The sequence below is a fragment of the Phoenix dactylifera genome, chromosome 17 (assembly GCF_051530095.1).
Source record: "Phoenix dactylifera cultivar Ajwa chromosome 17, Ajwa_hap1_PhDact_Kaust_v1.1, whole genome shotgun sequence".
In the NCBI taxonomy this organism is placed as follows: domain Eukaryota; kingdom Viridiplantae; phylum Streptophyta; class Magnoliopsida; order Arecales; family Arecaceae; genus Phoenix; species Phoenix dactylifera.
The window spans coordinates 1,529,965-1,549,655 of NC_143206.1; the positions used below are offsets into that span (position 1 = coordinate 1,529,965).

At 38.1% G+C, this 19,691-nt stretch overlaps 1 protein-coding gene across 1 annotated transcript; it reads right to left on the reverse strand.

Annotated features, from left to right (window-relative positions):
• Positions 1 to 450: 450 nt before the first annotated feature.
• Positions 451 to 2,851, reverse strand: LOC103697291 (uncharacterized). Its single transcript, XM_088713612.2, has 4 exons — positions 2,540 to 2,851; positions 1,733 to 1,783; positions 1,507 to 1,640; positions 451 to 1,410 (listed from the first exon to the last, which is right to left on the reverse strand). The coding sequence occupies exons 1-4, from the start codon at positions 2,792 to 2,794 to the stop codon at positions 1,320 to 1,322; spliced, it is 531 nt and encodes a 176-aa protein (XP_088569738.2). The 5' UTR covers positions 2,795 to 2,851; the 3' UTR covers positions 451 to 1,319.
• Positions 2,852 to 19,691: the final 16,840 nt, after the last annotated feature.

The window sequence follows — 19,691 nt, forward strand, 5'->3', positions numbered from 1 at the left end:
TTTCAATACACGAATGCATAGAGGGCCATCCTTGGATCTTCATTAGACACGTTCATACTATCCGAATTTTTTGATGGAATACTATCGAAGTTGATTCTCCATCATCTGTCCTTAATTAGTGCAACTTTTCTGCCTCTATTACATTCATTTCTCACCCTTTCCACTATACCTGCATTTCCTCATATCTGTCATGTTCATCTTGTTTGCCTGGACACTCTTTAAGCCCCAAATTTTACTCATCTTGATTTTTCCTGTATCATTGGAAACTTTAGAAGAGTATGCTACCAAAAGAAAAGGCCTGGGGAGAATTATAAAAGCTGAGGCAACAAAAGGAACATTAACCTTTGGCACCTATTTTCCTAAGACATAAACAAGAGAGAAAAAGTTTTCAATTAAAGCAAAGTAACGTCCATCAATATAAACTCAGGTGAAACATGCAATAAGCTCCACTTCAAGGGTCAATATCGAATATAAGGTTTTACTTGAACATCCAGACATTAATCTTCTTGCAATATCACTAAGAATTGTCCAAGACACAATAGTAAGCAAATGAACGATAAATCATTTCAGGATAATTCATTTTGTGGATTAATTGTCATATAATGCCATATCATGAAAGTCCACTGAAGCTTGTTACTGTCACAGTCAATGATAAGAAGGCCAGGATCTGTCTGGGACAATTCATGATCAGGCATGAATCAAGTCAGATAAACTATAGGGTTACTGAATGCATTGTGTTGCAAAAAAAAAAAAAGTACATTGAAAAGAACAGCAGGGCTTTCCTTTACCACAGCCACCTTAAGAATGGATTACTCATACCTGATTCCCTTATTTCAAACTCGTCAACATTTGCTATCACTGCCTTTACCGACTTCTCTACATTCAATATTTGTTGCAACCAATGAAGTCCCTTGCATGTTGCCATATTTGCCATCATAGACTACTAATCTCTTCCCTTTCTGCTAGAATGGAAACTAAATGAAAAAAATATAGATATATAGTATACATTTACATGGCATAAATGTGCTAGATTTTTATAGTTTAAGTATATTTCTAAAAAAAATACAGGCTAAACTGTCTTTTTCCTTCATTTTTTTTTTCGAGAAAAAGAGGCCAAAGCACATACTGATCAGTATTCCAGTCATTTAATCAATAGATGGAAACTGATAGATCTTAATCCATATTCCAAAATACAAAATGTGTTCATGGAATCTATGAAATTAGAGTAAAATCTACCCTGACACTGTCTGCTCATTACAATTCCAGCTTCAGACCTCGAGCATTTACAAACTCCAGTTCACTTGAATCTAGAAGAGAGATCAGCTTATTATTCGACTACTTCTTCGCCCACGAGAGGTTGATTTATTTGTTCTAACTTTCTTTTCATATTGGTTTCCTGATATTCTTTGCCTTCAAAACATAGTGAAGAAGAAAAAGTGAAGTCCTCTGGATGAATAGGTATACATTTCAAAGTAATGACAAGAAACACAGAATAAAGAAGCTTACCTTAGATTGTTAAGTTGGCAAGTCAAATCATTAATCTCCAAGCCAGACAGCTTTAATGAAGACAAGGTTCCAGGTACTTCTTCCGAGACTACTTTGGACAGTTCATCCACTGAAACTGCCAACCTTCTAAAGGCCTGAGCACAGAATCATTAGGATCGCTTTAAAAGAATAAATAATGTTAAGAAAAATTAACATAAGGGCATGCAAACTAAGAAGATCTTCTTACCCTCAGGGCTGGAAGAGAAATGACTGCCAATGAGAAAAATGCTCCCATAGCCTGCAAAGTAACCCAACCAAGGGAAATTATCCCAATCAAGAAATCTTCCATAGTAAACATTTGTTTTTCTCATGATAAATTTCATTACTAATTCAATTTATGCAAGGATGAAGTGATTTTCATCACTAATTCAATTTAAGCAAGGATGAAGTGATTACAACATCTGCCAGAAATGAGGAATTAATGATTTAGAGATATAGATAGTATTCTAAGGCCAAAAGACTTCCAAACTATGTGAGGAAATTTTGAACCTTGAAATGCTATGTTTACAATCTCGTCTTGTCATCGACATCATCGTATATAATTGGAAACATATGCAATGAAATGACTACCCTTCTGCTGCTTAAGCATTGATCTAACCTTCCGTCTCTAAAATAGTAAAGAAAATAGCTGCTACCAAATCCTGAACTTGTCGTTCGATCGACATAGTCAATACAATTCCAAGTCCATCAACAACTTCAGCAATAACCAATGAGACAATTATGAACAAAATCAACGCTTCCATTTGCCAAACCCCTGCTTCCTATTTGCTAAATTATCACAGCAAGAAAAGCAAGGCTCGAGGTGTTTTAGAAATCATATCTGGAATGTACGATAACAGGAAACGTCAACGTTGGCTGTCAAATCATATAATAACAGTCGGCAATTATCAACAAGGCACGCGTTTTTATTCAAAAAAATCACATTTTTAGCTCCTTTTCTTGCAGGAATCATCGAAAAGAGAGAAGATTAGGGCGAGCAGTGATGGATGGTTACCACGGAGATCACGAAGAGCAGGGAGAGAAGCCCTAGTTCCGGATCGCGTCGAAGCCCAAGATTAGTTGCGAGGGGCGGGGGAGAGGTTTGGGAGACGAGGACCGGATTCGAGTGCTGCGACGCGAGAACTTTCGGGCGGCCATCTCGGGCCTCCAAGGAGAGCCTGGAGTGGAGGCGAGAGCCGTGGCGAGAGAGCGCCAAGCGAGGCCTCGCCTGCGGCGGAGGTCGCAGCGTAGGAGGGGAAGAGAGGAGCATGGAGGACGAGACGGGTGCCGGAAATTTCCGAAGAAGCAGAGCAAGGTCTATCTTAACGGCCGTTATGATTTCTACCGTTTTAAGTTATAGTTTTGGCTTAAAAAAAAGAAGAAAAAATCCCTGCATTCCATATGGAATCGTAAATATCCTCCCACGTTTCAAAGTTTTGTGATATCAATGCTGTATTTTGTACATGGTTTGTGTTTAGATCCAAAATCCAATCATTACTCGCCGGAGATGCCTATGTGACACTTGATATAGAGGAAATTATCTAATTGGACTCAATTGAGTCCGGGCACCAAAATATCCACCAAGAGGCAGCAACGTAAGCTACATAAACCTATTCCTTTCATTCTAAGTCCCTTTGGTCCCCATCCCTAGGTTAGTCAAGCTATCTCTCATCCTAAGTCCCTTTCGCTCTAATTTTTTTTCTGTGGTGCATAGGATTATAGCTTTGCACCAATTTGAAACCCAATTTGCATTAGAGAATATTCGATTCCCTCAGATATGCAAAGCATTTGAACTTGACTATTCAACTAGAAAATGCTCCAAAATGAGATCTTTTTTGAAATTTTGTTTCGTATTTTACTTGTATTCACCTAAATTATAGCAAAAGTTGTGCTTGATGAAGTATGTTTGTGATTTTTCCAAATCAGGGTTTCTAATATTGTGTTTATGGTGCTTGATGAAGTATATTGAGACTATCTCCATAAGTTAATTCTGTATCTTTTGCATGCATTTCAATAGTTGTTGTTGACGGAGAACCATCCATTAAGAATTTTTGGCGCATTTGTATTGCACACAAATATAGAAAAGATATTTTATTTTATTTGGAAGTTAAGAAATTTTATTTTTATTTGGAACTAAAATTTTGTGACTTTAGAATTAGAATTTCATAGAGACATTGGTATTTTATGCGGACTCTTATTAAGATTTTCGGTTGTTTATACAAATTCACGGCTATCTATGACAATTAAGAATACAGATTGAATTATTGAGATCATAGAATATTGAGATATTTCCATCTCTCTCCCTCTGCCATCTTCTGGCCACTTCTTCTCTTCTTTTTTTCTCTTCCCTTTTCTTCTTCTCCTTCTATCCTGCATTAATCAGTATTAGAGCAAACCTTGATTTATCACCACTACTATAGTATCTTCACGGCTCCATCACTACAGTCCTAATAAACCACGGCACCTCCTCGATCCACTGCCATCACCATTGTTTTCCACACCCCATTGCACTAACACAAAACAAAAGAAGAAAGAAAAAAAAATATAAAAATAGAAGAAAAGCAAGAAAAAAAAAAGAGAAAGGGAGAACAAGAATAGTCCCTTCTCTCCTTCTTCCATCTCTCTCGCTCCACCGCTTCCACACCCTGTATGATTACCCTAAAAAAAATTGTCCATCTCCCCCTCCACTACATCTGCGGCACCATCCAAGATCAAGGTCACCACGAAGCACCTTCTCAAACATGTTACTCATGCTAGCCTTCAAAACCTCAGGAGTCATCGCCCTCAAACCTGTGATGCTGCCCCATAGCCTTAAATCCCTCATCCTTGACACTGACTTCTCACCACCACTATGCACCCCATGCATCGACCTCCTCCTCTACCTCGAGTCTAATAGTACCTCCATCTCCTCATTGGACTATACTCCTCTCTACCAATTGGCCTCGACCTCTAGCGGCCATCGAGAGGTCTCGCCCTCTTCCATGTCACCATCTAGTGCCCGATCGCCATTGAGAGGTCGCCATTTTCCTTGATGTTGTATCTTCATGCTACCCTCGCGCTTTCGATTCCACGATTGCCTAGCCAAGGTACCCCCAGCATCATCTAGTTGCAAGGAAGAAAGCGTCAAGCAGATCCAAATCTGAATCTAACTAGGACTTCAGATTTGATTAAGTTAACACATCTAGTCATTGCCATGTGAGCAGTTGAGTCATCGCCATATCAGCATCCAATTAGAAGTGGCATGTCAGCATCCAATCATCAACACATCAGTGCCCAACCATCAACACATCAGCACTCTTTATTAGGCAATGGTGCCACATCACCTATTATCGCCAGCTATCATGCCAGCAATAAGTTAGCTGCCATGTCAGTTGCCACATCATCTCATGCAGACTTTTTCAAAAGTCTATCCCTAGCTAATTTTAATTTATTGATTCCATTTTTGGCACCTGTTTCTGCAATTTCCACCTCTATAGTGAATTCCTCTTTGCTAGAAGGTGAAATAGTAGTTTAAAGTACTCTTTGTAAGGTAAGATTGTTTAATTGAAAGCTTGATAGATATTTTTTTAGTTGCATAATTATCCCAAGTTTAATCTTATCTCTTTTCTTCCACAAAAGAATACTTCTATATTCTTGTTTCTCGTACATAACCTTTATTTGCATTTAACCATCCTATTTGCTGCACTTATCCTAGTTTGTTGCATTAGTAGACCTGGCATATTTATTGCATTAAACTTACTAATCTTGCATATGTACATTATAGTAGTTTAGAATTCATAATAACTTATTACAACTTTAAATCTATCTCTGCATACTTTCATTATTCTACACTCGATTACATCACACCATGACCAAGAAAAAATAGAGTGATCGCACATCCACTGTGGACCAAACTACCTCAAATGTCATTCCCTCCACTTCTACACTACAAGTTACCCTCAAGTCTTTATGAACTCAATCAACAATTTCAGTAATTGAGTTAGCATGTAACTCAAGCCTTAATAGGTTTAGGTAGACACTATGTTACAAATGGAGTAGATGATTTAATTAGGTTTTCCTCTCAGGTGAGTGAGTTTCGTCAGTCTAGACCTGTCTCCAACTTGAGATCTAGTATCCAGCCTAGAGTTGCTTCACAGTCAGTTTCTATGGTTAGCAATACTAGGAATAGGGATGCTCAATCAGTTAGTCATTTTAGTAATTCTGTAAGTGATCCATGTTCTAGTAGTTCTTCAATGTGGTGTCATTATTATCATAATAGAGTTGCATGTTGTCCTCAGCAAGCTTTAGCTTTAGAGCAAGAGTCTGATGATCCACAAGAGGTTGGGGATCAAGTAGTAGATCCTAAAGAATATTATCAGAATAAGGAAGAGTTTGAAAATAATTTACAGGTGAATGACCTCCATTGTAGTGTAGTGGGGCACGTTGTGGTTATTGCTATGGATAATGATGAGTGGAAGCATACTAATATTTTGATCCATGCAAAACACTCAAGTAAGTATTCTAGATGTAAGAAGAAACTACTCCCTCAAGTTTCTTTTAGAAAGGGTATCTATATCATGAACCATAAAATTAGATGCAAAATTGTAATGAGTAATACAAGTAACATAAACATGTTGTTGTAATGCGAGTTACAAACTTATTGTTGTTGTGTATTGTAGGGCTAAAGAGTTTAATATATGAGAAAATGTCATAGTTCATATTTGTCCAGAACGCTTATCAAAATATTCCCTCTAAGAACCGTATGCTCGAGCTATTGGACCATTCTCCATTATTATTAAACTTAGAACTAATGCATATTTACCTGATTTCTTGATCATATGAAAATAAATCTTATTTTCATTGTGGAGGATTTACTACCTTACTAAGGTACCATTGATCATCTTGCTTTACTATCTAGTATTACTATACAAGTATTTCTATTCCTAAGCTTCTCAAGTGGTACTTGTAGTCAAACTCTCCCCAGTCGAGTTCTTTCTAGCATGAAGAGTATGACGGAGGACTATCCATTAATAAGAAATTTTGGCATACTTATGTTAGCACAGATATAGAAATTAAAAAAAAATATTCTATTTGAAAATTAGAATATTTTATTTTTATCTGAAACTAGAATTGTGGACTCTAGAATTAAAATTTTATGTAGACTAGTTATATAGACTTTTATTAGAGTTTTAGGTTGTCTATGTAAATCCAATACTATGTCAATTGAGAATGTAGATTGAATTATTAAGATTACATAATATTGAGATATCTCTATCTCTCTCCTGCCTTCTTCTCTTATGTTTAGGTATTGTGGGCTCATATAATATTGAAATATTGCATTGTACATATTCTGTGAGATTTGTTATGTCAATCTATTCCTTGTTTCCATGTATATTTGTTATTATTTTTTGTTTTGGCTTCATGTGATTCTTAAAGTTATTAAAAAAACATGTTTTTTCTTGGTAGTAGTTGTCCCACTTTCTCGTCTTGGCCAAAGCATGCTAAAGAAAGAGTGATGATAAGTCAGAAGGCAATGGGTAGATAGGTGTACAAGCGTGCTACCAGTATTAGAGCACCGAGAAAGATAGTGACTGAAAGACGGATGCAAGAGTTGCATGAGTCTAGATGCCTTGATCTTCAAGGACTTTTGCCACTGTCAAACTATTATTCAAAAGAGATGGATCTAGATAGGAATAAAGATCTAATTTGAGCTATGTAGTGGAAATTTAAGTTAACACTACTGCTAAAATAGAGAGCTACTGGTAAGATAAGTTAAGATAAGATAAAATTCATTGATAAGTTGGATTATCTCGAGTTCTTCATTATTTTCATGATCCTTAACGGTTTTGATGGTTCGTTCCCATGATCTCATGTGTAGTGTAACCACGACCACATCACTATTCAATATCCTTCAGTTTATGACTCATACCAGTATATCACGATTAATTAAGGCTAGGTTCCAATCTTTTGGGCCTACGCATATCATGCTGAATTCAACTTGGTGGTGTTGAGCTTTCTCTTTGGTCATCTGTACTTTTCTTTCAATTTGTTTCTTGTCCATCACCCTCAGTTGTTGCCATTACCTCTTCTGCATCTTTGTCATAAACTTGGGGGTGTCACATCTTGCCATCAATGGCCACTGCACACACATGGATACGAACCACCAGCCACCTTGCTAATATGAACCTGTTGGGGGGAAAAGTGGATCACTCGGAGCACATGGTCAAAGCACCGAAATTCGGTGGCGAGCGTGACGACGGCAAGTATGCTCTCGATAGTCACGACCTCAGCGCTCATGATCTCGGCATGAATGACCTCAGCATGCATGACCTCGGTAGGCATGTCCTCGGAAGGCATGACCTCGGTAGGCATGGTCTCAGCTGAGTTAAGCTCGATTGACCTCAACGCCGAGAAAGATCCAGTCAAAGGAAGAAACCGACTCCCACTCCACCGAAAATCAAGCCGACCCCTACATCATAACGTCCACATGAAGAAGGAGTCATCAAGTCCTCCATATATGGGATCAAATCTCGTAATCTCCGCCACAACGGTTGCCAATATTTGAATCCTCACAATTTCAACCGATCGCCAGCCAGCCTGAAATCTCGTGTCGTCTAAGGTAAACTTTTTAATCCGAGATCTGCGTAATCGCAATCAAGGATGAGTAACCGCCACACCCCTTCCTATAAAAAGGGGGGAGCTAGTGAGGTAGGAGATCGATCTCTCTCGACCTTTCTCCCTCTACGAAAATACTGTTCTGTTGCTCCATTAAATACCTCCAAATTCCTCTCTGACTTAAGCATCGGAGGGCCTTCACCGAATCCTTCGGCCCAGGCTTCTTGTAGGTCCGGCGGAGACAGCCGTCCACCACCGCATCACAGCCGGAGCTCCTCCTTCTCGGTCTGCGGTCACCCCCGGGTCCAATTTTTAGTAGGGTTCTAACATGTCATGTGGGGGCAACGGAAGCTAATGATTTTAAAAATTTCTTAATAAAGTTCCTTTACATGAAACTCTATTAAGCCAAGATCACCTTAATGGTAACAATCAAATAATATAATATAAATACAGAAATAGAAGAATACCTCTAACACTAATCCAATGTGCAGAATTTTCACTAGGTGCCCAAATGTTCACCCTCCAACGTTGATCCACACGAAAACTTGATTCAAGACTTTAGCTCCAAAGACTTTGATCCTTAATGCAGAATTCTTCCAAAGAACTCTAATGGCTTGCTTTCCTTCCTTTCTAATTCTTTTGTCCTAAAGAAGACCATCTTGTTTTGGATTAGGACACCCTAAAAGCAATCCTAGAAAGAGACAAACTCTTGTAAGAAAGAAGGGATAAGGGAGAGAGAACACGGTGGAATGGGATGAAGAAATATGGTGGAATGGTTCCCCTTTTATAGATGGCGCAGGGATGCATGCATCCCATCCTTTCATTCATGAAAGGAGGCGTGGGATGTTAGAAAACCCCGGTCATGCCGCAGAAATTTAAAAAATTCAGATGCAGCGGAAGAGGCATGTGCGGGATCAACCGTTCATCGCATGAATGTTGTTTAAAAACCGTTCGTAGATAGATAAGGATTAAAAACTTTTGTATAACATTAGAAGATCAGATCTTCACCTTTGTGCGGGTAGATGATCACCGCAAACTGATGATCATGGTTTAGGATGAAGGTTCGCTTGAAGCCGTTCAAGTGCCCGGCCTCTACGGGTATCCACACGAAGCAGAAAACCGATCCAAGCTTTCTATCTCTCCGGGGTGCTAGCTCCCTTGCAGAGATAACTTTGATGGCTGATATCCTCCCTTTCAATCAATCCTTGATTGTGCTTGGGAGGAGGAAGAAGAAGGATGAAGAGAAGAAGAGGAACGAAGCCCTGCAGCCTTCTTTTTCTTCCTTGCGTTGGAACCAAACGGTGGAGGAAGAAGGAGGCCACCAAGATCCTTTTCTTCCCTTTGTTGTTGGTGGCTCAAAAGAGAGGAGAGGAGGGTGGCCACGTGATGGAGAGGAGGAGGGCTTCACCTATCATTAGGGCACCTCCTTTCAAAGCCTTATAAAGGCATCTAGGGCTCCTATTTGGTTTAGTCCAAATCATGAATCAATTGGGTTCAATCTATGCTAGTCCTAATCCAATTAGAACTTGAATGAACCATGACTCAATTGAACTCTTCAATCCTAATCCAATTAGGAGTCATGTTGATTCATTAGATTAATAATTAATTAGGACTTAAGAAATCCTAATCCAATTAGGACTTGTTTAATTCTAGTCCTAATCCAATTAGGACTCTAATTTGAATTCGAAGTCCTAATCCGATTAGGACTCTAGGAATCCTACTCCAAATAGGAATCCAAATTTAATTCAAAACTCCTAATCTAATTAGGATTGTAGGAATCCTACTCCAAGTAGGAATCCCAGTCCTACTCCAAATAGGATTCTCAGTCCAAGTAGGAATCCCAGTCCAAGTAGGAATCTCAGTCCAAGTAGGATTCCTAGTCCTAATCCAATTAGGACTCTAGGAATCCTACTCCAAGTATGACTCTTGTTTTAAGTCCAATTAATTAATTCTCTTTGTTCTTTCTTCAGCTTATTATCAATCGAATTGATTACTTATGATTCCTAATCGCGATTCAACCATCGGATCGGTCAATGCCTCTAGTGTGTGTGACCCCATAGGTTCTACTCTGACTGGTAGTGAGATATATGTGATCTCTATCACAATATCATTGAAAGCTCCTTTCAATGGGTCGGAACGATTCCAACTCTACTCATTAGGGCTTATCGATCATCGAGATAATCCCTATGAGTCCCACCATCCACCAGTGACACCTAGCAGCATGTAGTGGCTATCCAGCAGAATAGAATGATGAACCTCTAGGTGCAGTTATCATGTGATACAGTCTTTCTATCGTGGATCCCTACAGGACGGAGGTCATGGATAACTCGTCAAACCCCTTCGTCTGTCATATATCAAGATTTATTTGACTCGAGTTCGATAGTGGAAAACTCTTTCTCCACTTTATATTACTGCCCTGGCCAAGATCTTAGAACTCAGTCTAACAAATCACATAGGATCACTCCTCTTCTATCAAGGTCGATAGATTCCATATAAGTGCATACCCTACTCCTACAGTGAACTTACTGCAGCCAATCTACACTACAAGGACCCATATGACTAGAGACCATGTATACGTGTAGTCAAACTACAATAACCTCACTGTGAGTAGCTGAAGCACCGCAGGTCAAAGGACCAGTCATACTACTGCAACATCAAGCAAGTCACTGACGAGATAGACGTCCAAGTAACTTCTTATCTTGGTCACGCTCAGTACTCTTGTTCTCTAACAAGCACCTGCACTATCACTTCAGTGTCCCTACACTGTGGACTCAAGTCTCGTCCATCCAGAAGGAAAGTGATCTGTGCACTGATCGGATCGATCACCATTCTCGTGATAATCCATTGATCAGGAGCATTTAGAAATTAATCACCAATGATACATGGCTCAAATTCTCAACTCTTGAGAATATGCATCATCATCTTATTAATTTCTTGGACGATTCATAGACACATAATTAATATAAATGAAAAGATGCCTTTTATTTATTCAAGAATAAATAGTCAAGTACAAAATTATGTCCCTAGAATTAACAATGTGTCAGTCAGATTGGCTTCTAGGGCATACATCTAACAATCTCCCACTTGCACTAAAGCCAATCAATCATATATCTAAGCCCCATCTTCTCAAGGTGGGCTTCAGTCTTTTGCTGACTTAGCTGCTTAGTGAACGGGTCTGCCATGTTATCTGCGGAGTCTACTCTTTGCACCTCTACATATTTTTTCTCAATATAGTCGCGTATTAGGTGGAAGCGCCGCTCTATGTGCTTGGACTTCTGATGAGACCTTGGCTCCATAGCTAGTGCTATGGTGCCAATGTTATCGCAGTAAAGTGTTATGACATCTAATGACATTACACCTAACTCTGCAATGAACTTTTAACTAGAAGGTTTCCACTGCACCCTTAGATACGGCTTAACATTCAGCTTCTAAGGTAGAATCTATAATGATTGGTTGTTTGGAACTCTTCCAACTTACTGAACCACCATTGCACATATCTTGATGTAGACTTTCTATCATCAATATGTGTGCATCCTTCTACCTTCAACTCTGATCTTCTCCCAAAGACCAAGAACATGTCCTTAGTTCTTCTCAAGTACTTAAGACTGTTCTTCACAGCTATCCAGTGCTTTTTGCCTGGATCTGATTGACATATGCTCGTGACATTCACAGCATGTACTATATCAAGTCATGTACATAGCATGGCATACATGAGGCTCCCTATTGCTGATGCATAGGGGATCTTGCTCATGCGTTGAATCTCTTAAGATGTGTTGGGGCACATCTTCTTGGAGAGATTAATTCCATGCCTTAGGGGTAAGAGACCCCTTTTAGAGTTTTCCATACTGAACCTTTTCAGCACTTCCTCTATGTATATCTTCTGTGATAGGCCAAGCATCCTTTTAGATCTATCTCTATAGACCTTTATTCCCAAAATATAGGATGCTTCCCCAAGGTCTTTCATGGAGAACCTTTTTGACAACCTGACCTTGACCGAGGTTAGCATGGGAATATCATTCCCTATCAGGAGGATATCGTCCACATACAGTACGAGAAAAACAACAGCACTCCCACTAACCCTTTTGTAAACACATGGTTTCTCTTTGTTTTTGATGAAATCAAACGTTTTGATTGCGTCATTGAAACGAGTGTTCCAACTCCGAGATGCTTGCTTTAGTCCATAGATGGACTTTTGCAGCTTGCAGACCTTGTGATCTCCATCACTGGAAGTGAAACCCAAAGGCTGTTCCATATAGATGTCTTCATCAAGATATCCATTCAGGAAAGCTGTTTTCACATCCATCTGCCAGATTTCATAATCATGAAATGCTGCAATGGCAAGCAATGTTCGGATGGATTTCAGCATGGCTACAGGTGAAAAGGTCTCCTGATAGTCAATGCCCTCGCGCTGACTATACCCTTTTGCCACAAGCTTTGCCTTATAGGTCTCTACCTCTCCATCCGAACCTATCTTCCTTTTATAGATCCATTTGCATCCAATAGGTACAATACCTTCTGGTGGATCTACTAAGGTCCAGACTTGGTTGGAATGCATGGAGTCTAACTCTGATTTCATAGCTTCCAACCATTTCTCAGAATCGATATCAGATATCGCCTCGTCGTAGGTTTTGGGATCCTGCGTGTGATCCCTATCTCCCACTAGGAACATTTTTTCGGTATCCTCTTCTAGTATACCTAAGTATCTATCGGAAGGATGGGAGACCCTACTTGATCTGCGAGGTGGTTGAGGGACATCGTGTACTGGCTCTGTATTAATGGGTTCGATAGGATCCATGACTCGTTGCTTTTCAGAGACTTTCTCTTCAAGCTCAATTTTCCTCCCACTGCCTCTATCAAGGATAAACTATTTTCATGAAGATAGCATGGCATCTCACAAACACTTTGTGATCCTTTGGGATGAAAAAATCGTATCCTAATAACTCTTTCAGGATATTCAATAAAACGAGCATTAATTGTCCTATCCTCTAACTTGTCCGCCTGTTGTCGCTTGGCGTGGGCCGGACATCTCCAAATCTTGAGATGACCAAGACTCGGCTTCTTACCATGCTATATCTCATACGGTGTGGTAGGAAGGGATTTAGAGGGAACTCTATTCAACAAGTAAATAGCTAAAAATGGGGCATCTATCTAAAGAAACAAGGATAAATCAGTGAAGCTCATCATGGATCGGACCATATCCAATAGAGTCTGATTCCTCCTCTCCGACACTCCGTTGAACTGAGATGTACCAGGAGGAGTCCATTATAAAACTATACCATTCTCCTTGAGATAATCACGGAACTCTCCACTAAGGTATTTACCTCTTCGATCTGATCGAAGAACCTTAGTGAGTTTTTCTATATGTTTTTCTACTTCATATTTAAACTCTTTGAACCTTTCAAAAGTTTCATATTTGTGTCTCATACACATATCCATACCGTGAGTAATCATCGATAAAATGAAGTAAAAAATTACAACCCCTAGCCTGCACATCGAATGGGCCACACACATCAGTGTGTACTAGGGTAAGTATTTTAGTGGACCTCCCTGTGTCCTACAAAGGATAATTTGGGCATCTTTCCTTGAAGGCAGAATTCACAAATCAAATATGACTCGGAAGTCAATGAACCCAAAAGCTCATATTTCTCCAATTTATTTATTCTGTCTTCTCCTATATGGCCAAGCCTGAGGTGCCACAAATACTTTAGATTTATCTCATTTTTGGATCTATTAGATCCTATGGTGATGACCCAAAGATTGATTCATAGATTGATTTTGATGACCCAAACCTTGAAGTATAGATACTAATGTTTATGTTGCAAGAAGAAAGATATTTATTCTGCAAGGAACATAGCAAGTTGGAAGAACACAAGAAGGCCTCCAAAGCTCTCAAGTTGGAAGAAAGCTACAATTTATTGGCCCAAGTTTTAAAGTTCAAAGGATTCAAATTGGAGGAGTAAAATCAAAAGAAAAATTCAAAAGAACAGTCTTCGAGTCGACTCTAGTGGAATTCGAGTCGACTCCGGAGAAGTATGAGTCGACTCCTAGGAGTCACAGGCAGAAAAATCAGAGAGCAGTCTTCGGGTCTGAGATTCGAGTCGACTCCAGTGGAACGCGAGTCGACTCCGACGGTTGGTAGGTCGACTCCAAAGAAAGCAAGAGTCGACTCTCAGCGGAACACAAGGAAAAAGTCAGAGAGCATTTTTGGGACTCTGAGATTCGAGTCGACTCCCGCATTGCACGAGTCGACTCCGAGACTCCGCGACCATCAACAGACAGAAAACCAAGTTACTGCCTCTGAGATTCGAGTCGACTCCCAGACAGCTCGAGTCGACTCCAAGGCAGCGCTACACCAAGATGGCAGAAGGCTGTGTTTCGCAAACTGAGAGCCGAGTCGACTCCGAGGAAGTTCGAGTCGACTCCAAGACTGGACGAGCCAAAAGACAGAGGATCGGGAGTTCGGGCTCTGAGATTCGAGTCGACTCCCAGGACAGTCGAGTCGACTCGAGTGGACAAAATTCAAAATTGGATCCACGGACTTCAGTGGAAGAGCCGACTCCAGAATTGCCAAGTCAGCTCCAGAAGTTGGCGAGTCGACTCCGGGTTAAGTCGAGTCGACTCCCAGTCGAGGCAAGCACATTAATTCAAATTTGGAACAGTGGCCGAGTCGTCTCCGGTAAAACACGAGCCGACTCCTGCAACAGGCGAGCCGACTCCTGATCGCGCGAGTCGACTCCGATCCCAACGGTCATATTGTCAGGAGGTGCAGACTGGTTCCAACGGCTCTATTTTTGTCTCTAACGGCTATATTCTTGTTTCCACGCCATCTAAAGCTATAAAAAAACAAGAGGAGAGCTAGGGGAGAAGGCATGGAAGCGGGAGAGATCATCTAGGAAAGAGATCTCAAAGAGATTACAAAGGAAATCTCCCATCAGCACAAAAGGGCCATCCAAAGCGAAATAGAGAGAAGAAGAGCATCCAAGAGAATCCCAAAGCTTCCTCTCCATCCGTGTGCTGCCTCAGTGATCCTCTACCTCGTGCCAAATCAGAAGAGGGTCAAGTAAAGAAGAAGCCGAGCTCCTTCATCTTCAAAACTTGTTTGAGGGCTTCTCTTTACTCTATTTGTTTATATTGTTATATTTGCTTGTTTAAGAAGCTTTGATTTGTTTTAAACTTTATTTTTAATATCCTGTAACTTGATTCAATTAAGGGATTGAATCAAGGGGTTAAGGTTTGTTGGTGAGCCAAAGGGAAAACCAACGGGGTTTAAGGTTTGTTGGTGAGCCAAAGGAAAAACCAACGGAGTTTAAGGTTTGTTGGTGAGCCAAAGGGAAAACCAACGGGGTTTAGGTTTGTCGGCGAGCCGAGGGTAAAACCAACGTGTAAGGGTTTGATTGTGAGCCCGGAAAAACAATCGGGGTTGGTTCTAGTCGGTGAGCCTGGAAAAACCGACCGAGTTCGTTGTGCGCTCGTAAAACAACAAGTTGGGTTGTGAGCTTGTAAAACAACCGGCTGTAATCGGTAGGATTATAGTGAAATTCCCAAGAGGTCTTGGGGAGTGGATGTAGGTGCTGGGGTGCACCGAACCACTATATGTCCTTTGTGTTTGTAATGCCTCTAGTTATTGTCTAACTAACACACTTACTTACTTAGATAAATTGCTTGCTTAATTCTTATCCGCACATCCTTTAGTTGCAAGCATATTTAATCAAGTCGAAGTCTATACATCAAACCCTTGCTAAGTTTAACTTTCACTGTGCATCTATACAACTTAGCATAGTTAATCATAAAGTTTTAGAAGTAGCATAAAAGTCTTAAAAGACCCAATTCACCCCCCCTCTTGGGTTGTATCTACTGGGCAACATGTGGTATCAGAGCAGGTGCTCAAATATTATTTGTAGTCTTAACCGACTAGAGCCAAAGATCATGACAACTCAAATAGATAGTTTTCTAGGAGAAGGACAATCAATTGATACACCTCCACTGTTTAATGGTATAAACTACCCACATTGGAAAATACGCATGCGCATTTTCATTCAATCACAAAACTATTATCTATGGAAAATCATAATAAATGACCTTCACACACTCTCTCATATTAATGAGAAGGACTTAGCACAATTAAATGCTAATGCTATGCACATATTATATTGTGCTATTCAAGAAACAAAGTTTAATGAAATTTCTGCATGCTTATCTGCTAAGGAGATCTGGGATACTTTAGAAAATATTTATGATAAATCTCAGATTAGCTCTCATATGCTTCAATTATATACTAACAATGAGACTGCAGAAAAGGGTGATGAATCTCCCTCAGTCGAGTCGACTCCAAGTAGCTCAGAGTCGACTCCCAAGTTAGTCGAGTCGACTCCAATAAGGTCTGAGTCGACTCCGAGACAAATCAGCTTCCTAAAGACAAAGAAGAAGAGGAAGCAAGAAGAAAGGAAGAAAGAGGTAAAGCGCAAGAAAGCCTTGACCAAGAGAAAGTCAGACAAGGAATTGAAAGTTAGGAGCAACAATGAACTACAAGAGGTAACTAACTTATGTCTTATGGTACAAGAAGATAAAGTAAAATCTGAATCTAATCTTACACCAAATGACTTTCATGAAAAATATTCTTATGATGAACTTTTAAATGCTTTTCATGATTTGTATAGTGAATGTAGAAAATTAGCTAGAAAAAATAAAAATCTTAAAAAGCTAAATTTGGAAATTTCAGAAGAAAGAAATTCTATTACTAAAATACAAGACAAACTAAATTCTGAAAATAAAAGTTTAAGGTCATTTTTAGAAGAATTGATTCAGAAAAATCATAGCTTAATTAAAGAAAATCAAAACTTAAGTAAAGAAATTAATCAATTAAAATCTTTTATTAACAAATTCACCGTAAGTTCAGAACGATTAAAAATGATGTTTGAAAGCCAATATGTTGCTTGTGATAAATCAAAACTTGGCTTGATTCCTTTACTTAACAATAAATCTCTAGAGAAAAAAGTTATCAATTCATCAAGCAAACCATTAAATAAGATAAGTTATTTCAAAAATGAAAAGGATGGGAATAACAACTTTACCTATCGTTCTAGTATAATTAAATCAAATGGTAAAGTTATTACTATTAAACAGATATGGGTTCCAAAAGGAACCATATGTCCTAACTCTCAAGGACTCAAGCAAGCTTGGGTACCCAAAATGAGAAAATGAGGATGTACACATAGGTGTACCAAGATACCCATGGAACAAAAGAAACTTAAAATATACTTATGAAAAGTTATTAACAAAAATCAGTAATCCTTGCATCTCATCATTATTTTTGCTTAGTATTTGATATGAATTGCTAGTAGTGATCAATTTTGTGATATAGAAAATACTTTTGGAAATATGATCAAATCACTTCATAGTATACTTTACTCATTATTGGATAAGTTGCAAAATGATTAATTTATTAAGAATAATTCTATGAATTCTCTATATGCTTGATTGAGAGTTTTTATCCATGGCATTATTGTTTATTGATCATAGATATGATAATGTGTACTTGGTATGTTTTTAAATATATGCACTATGAATACCAAGATTAAAGAAACCATCTTTAGCATACAAAATCAACTCATGCTAGTATATACTTAATCTCAAAAGACCTTGCCATTGGCTTACTTAAATTATCTTCTTAAAGGTCAAAGTTTTGCTATGCATGCTAACTAAGGAAACAACCAAAAATCATTTCTAAATCTAAAGATGTTGTTTCCATCTCTAAGTTTTTAAAAGCTTACATTGGATTTGTTCTTGGAAAATAAACTTGAAAATATTTTCTGTATCTTGTAAAAGTGTTTCAAATGATAAAGGTTTCCTAACTATGAAGATAAAGAGTATCATGGCACAGTGTTGAAAACCAAAATCCTGATAAAGTTTATGCAGAAATTAACTATTTCAGCACCAAGGACATCTTAAGTAAAATAAGGGTAATAGAATTCTTGAAGAAATGAAAAAGACAATTGTGTATGATAGTCATCTACTTAAATGATTTTTAAAAAGCTATCATCACTGCTTGTCATACATATGATTTCTATTAGATCTATTTTAGATGAAAACTCCTTTTGATCTTCTGAAAAATGGAAAATGAACCATTGCACATCTTTTATATTTTTCAGTCGTACATGTTATGCTTGATATGTTCTTATGAAAAATAATGCCAAATCTGATAGAGATATGTCTATCCTTGGATATCATTCATCAAGCAATGCATATAGAATATTTAATGAAAAGATTTTAGTTGCAAAAATATCAAGTCGTCTTATTCTCTATGAGACTAATGATTTACTGTCAAGATACTAAGATCAAATTATATATGGTTAATCTTTTACATATAACAATCTGAAAACTTGTTAATAATTATAACAAAATTGAGTTTTTCAGAAATGCACTTAATGAAGAAAAATTGATAACTACTAAAAGACTGAATCAAGAAAAGATGAAATAGATCTTGATTCTTGCATGATTAAAAGTAAAGATCACCACTATCATTTGCTTGACTCATGAGCTTTATATTCTGTCAAATGAATGTGTAGAATTCACTCCTATGTGGTTATTTCATTAAAAAGTAGATCTATGTTAAATAACTACCATATTTAAAAATTACACATTACATATATGATAAAGCAATATGTGATTTAAAACAAGCATCAAAAGCTTGATATATAAAAGCTTAGGTAACCTTGTTGATAGAAAGTAATAGTGATAAATCTATGCATCAAAAAGAAGAATCTATGATATCTTATTTGCTCAAAACATGCATTGATGACATCATTTTTGGTTCTACTAATGAAGAGTTATATGGCAAAGTGAGTTTGAAATATGATGAATGAATTAACATCTTCTCTCAAACTCCAAATCAAGACAAACAGGAAAGGAGATCTTCATTGACCAACGTTAGTCCACAAGAAAACTCTTATAGAAGATTGGCATGAAGAAGGTATATCTATGACCCCATCTTGTAGAATTCGAAAAAGATGAGAAAAGTAGATCTATTGTGTTAAAGCTGTATTGAAGCATGATAGAATAATTATTTTATCATACAGCTAGTAGACCAGATTGTACGCTCATTATGTGACCGTGTGCAAGACTTCAATCTAATTTTAATGAATCATATTTTATTAATAACCAATAAATCATAATCTGAATTTTGATAGAAACAAACGGTTAAGATAAATTGATTAAAACTTAGTTAACATATCTTACTGATAATTATCTTAAGCAAATAGAATCTAAACTAAATTGATTTGATCTTGATAAATCTATCTATTGCCTCACATGCTTGAACTATCTTTCTATCTCTTTAGTTCAAGTGATATGTGCTTGCTAATATTTAGGCAATCTCTTGAGTAAAGTGACTCAACATGCAACTATTGTCATATCTTATATTGAGTCATCTAATTAAAAAATATATATATGTTGGATGAATGCTTTGTATCTTAAAGAAACTAATGACCTTCCTTTAAGAAAGAAAAATGAAAAATTTCAACTTGAAGGATATCTTCATGTAAGATACACTAAACATTCACATGCAAACAAGAGAG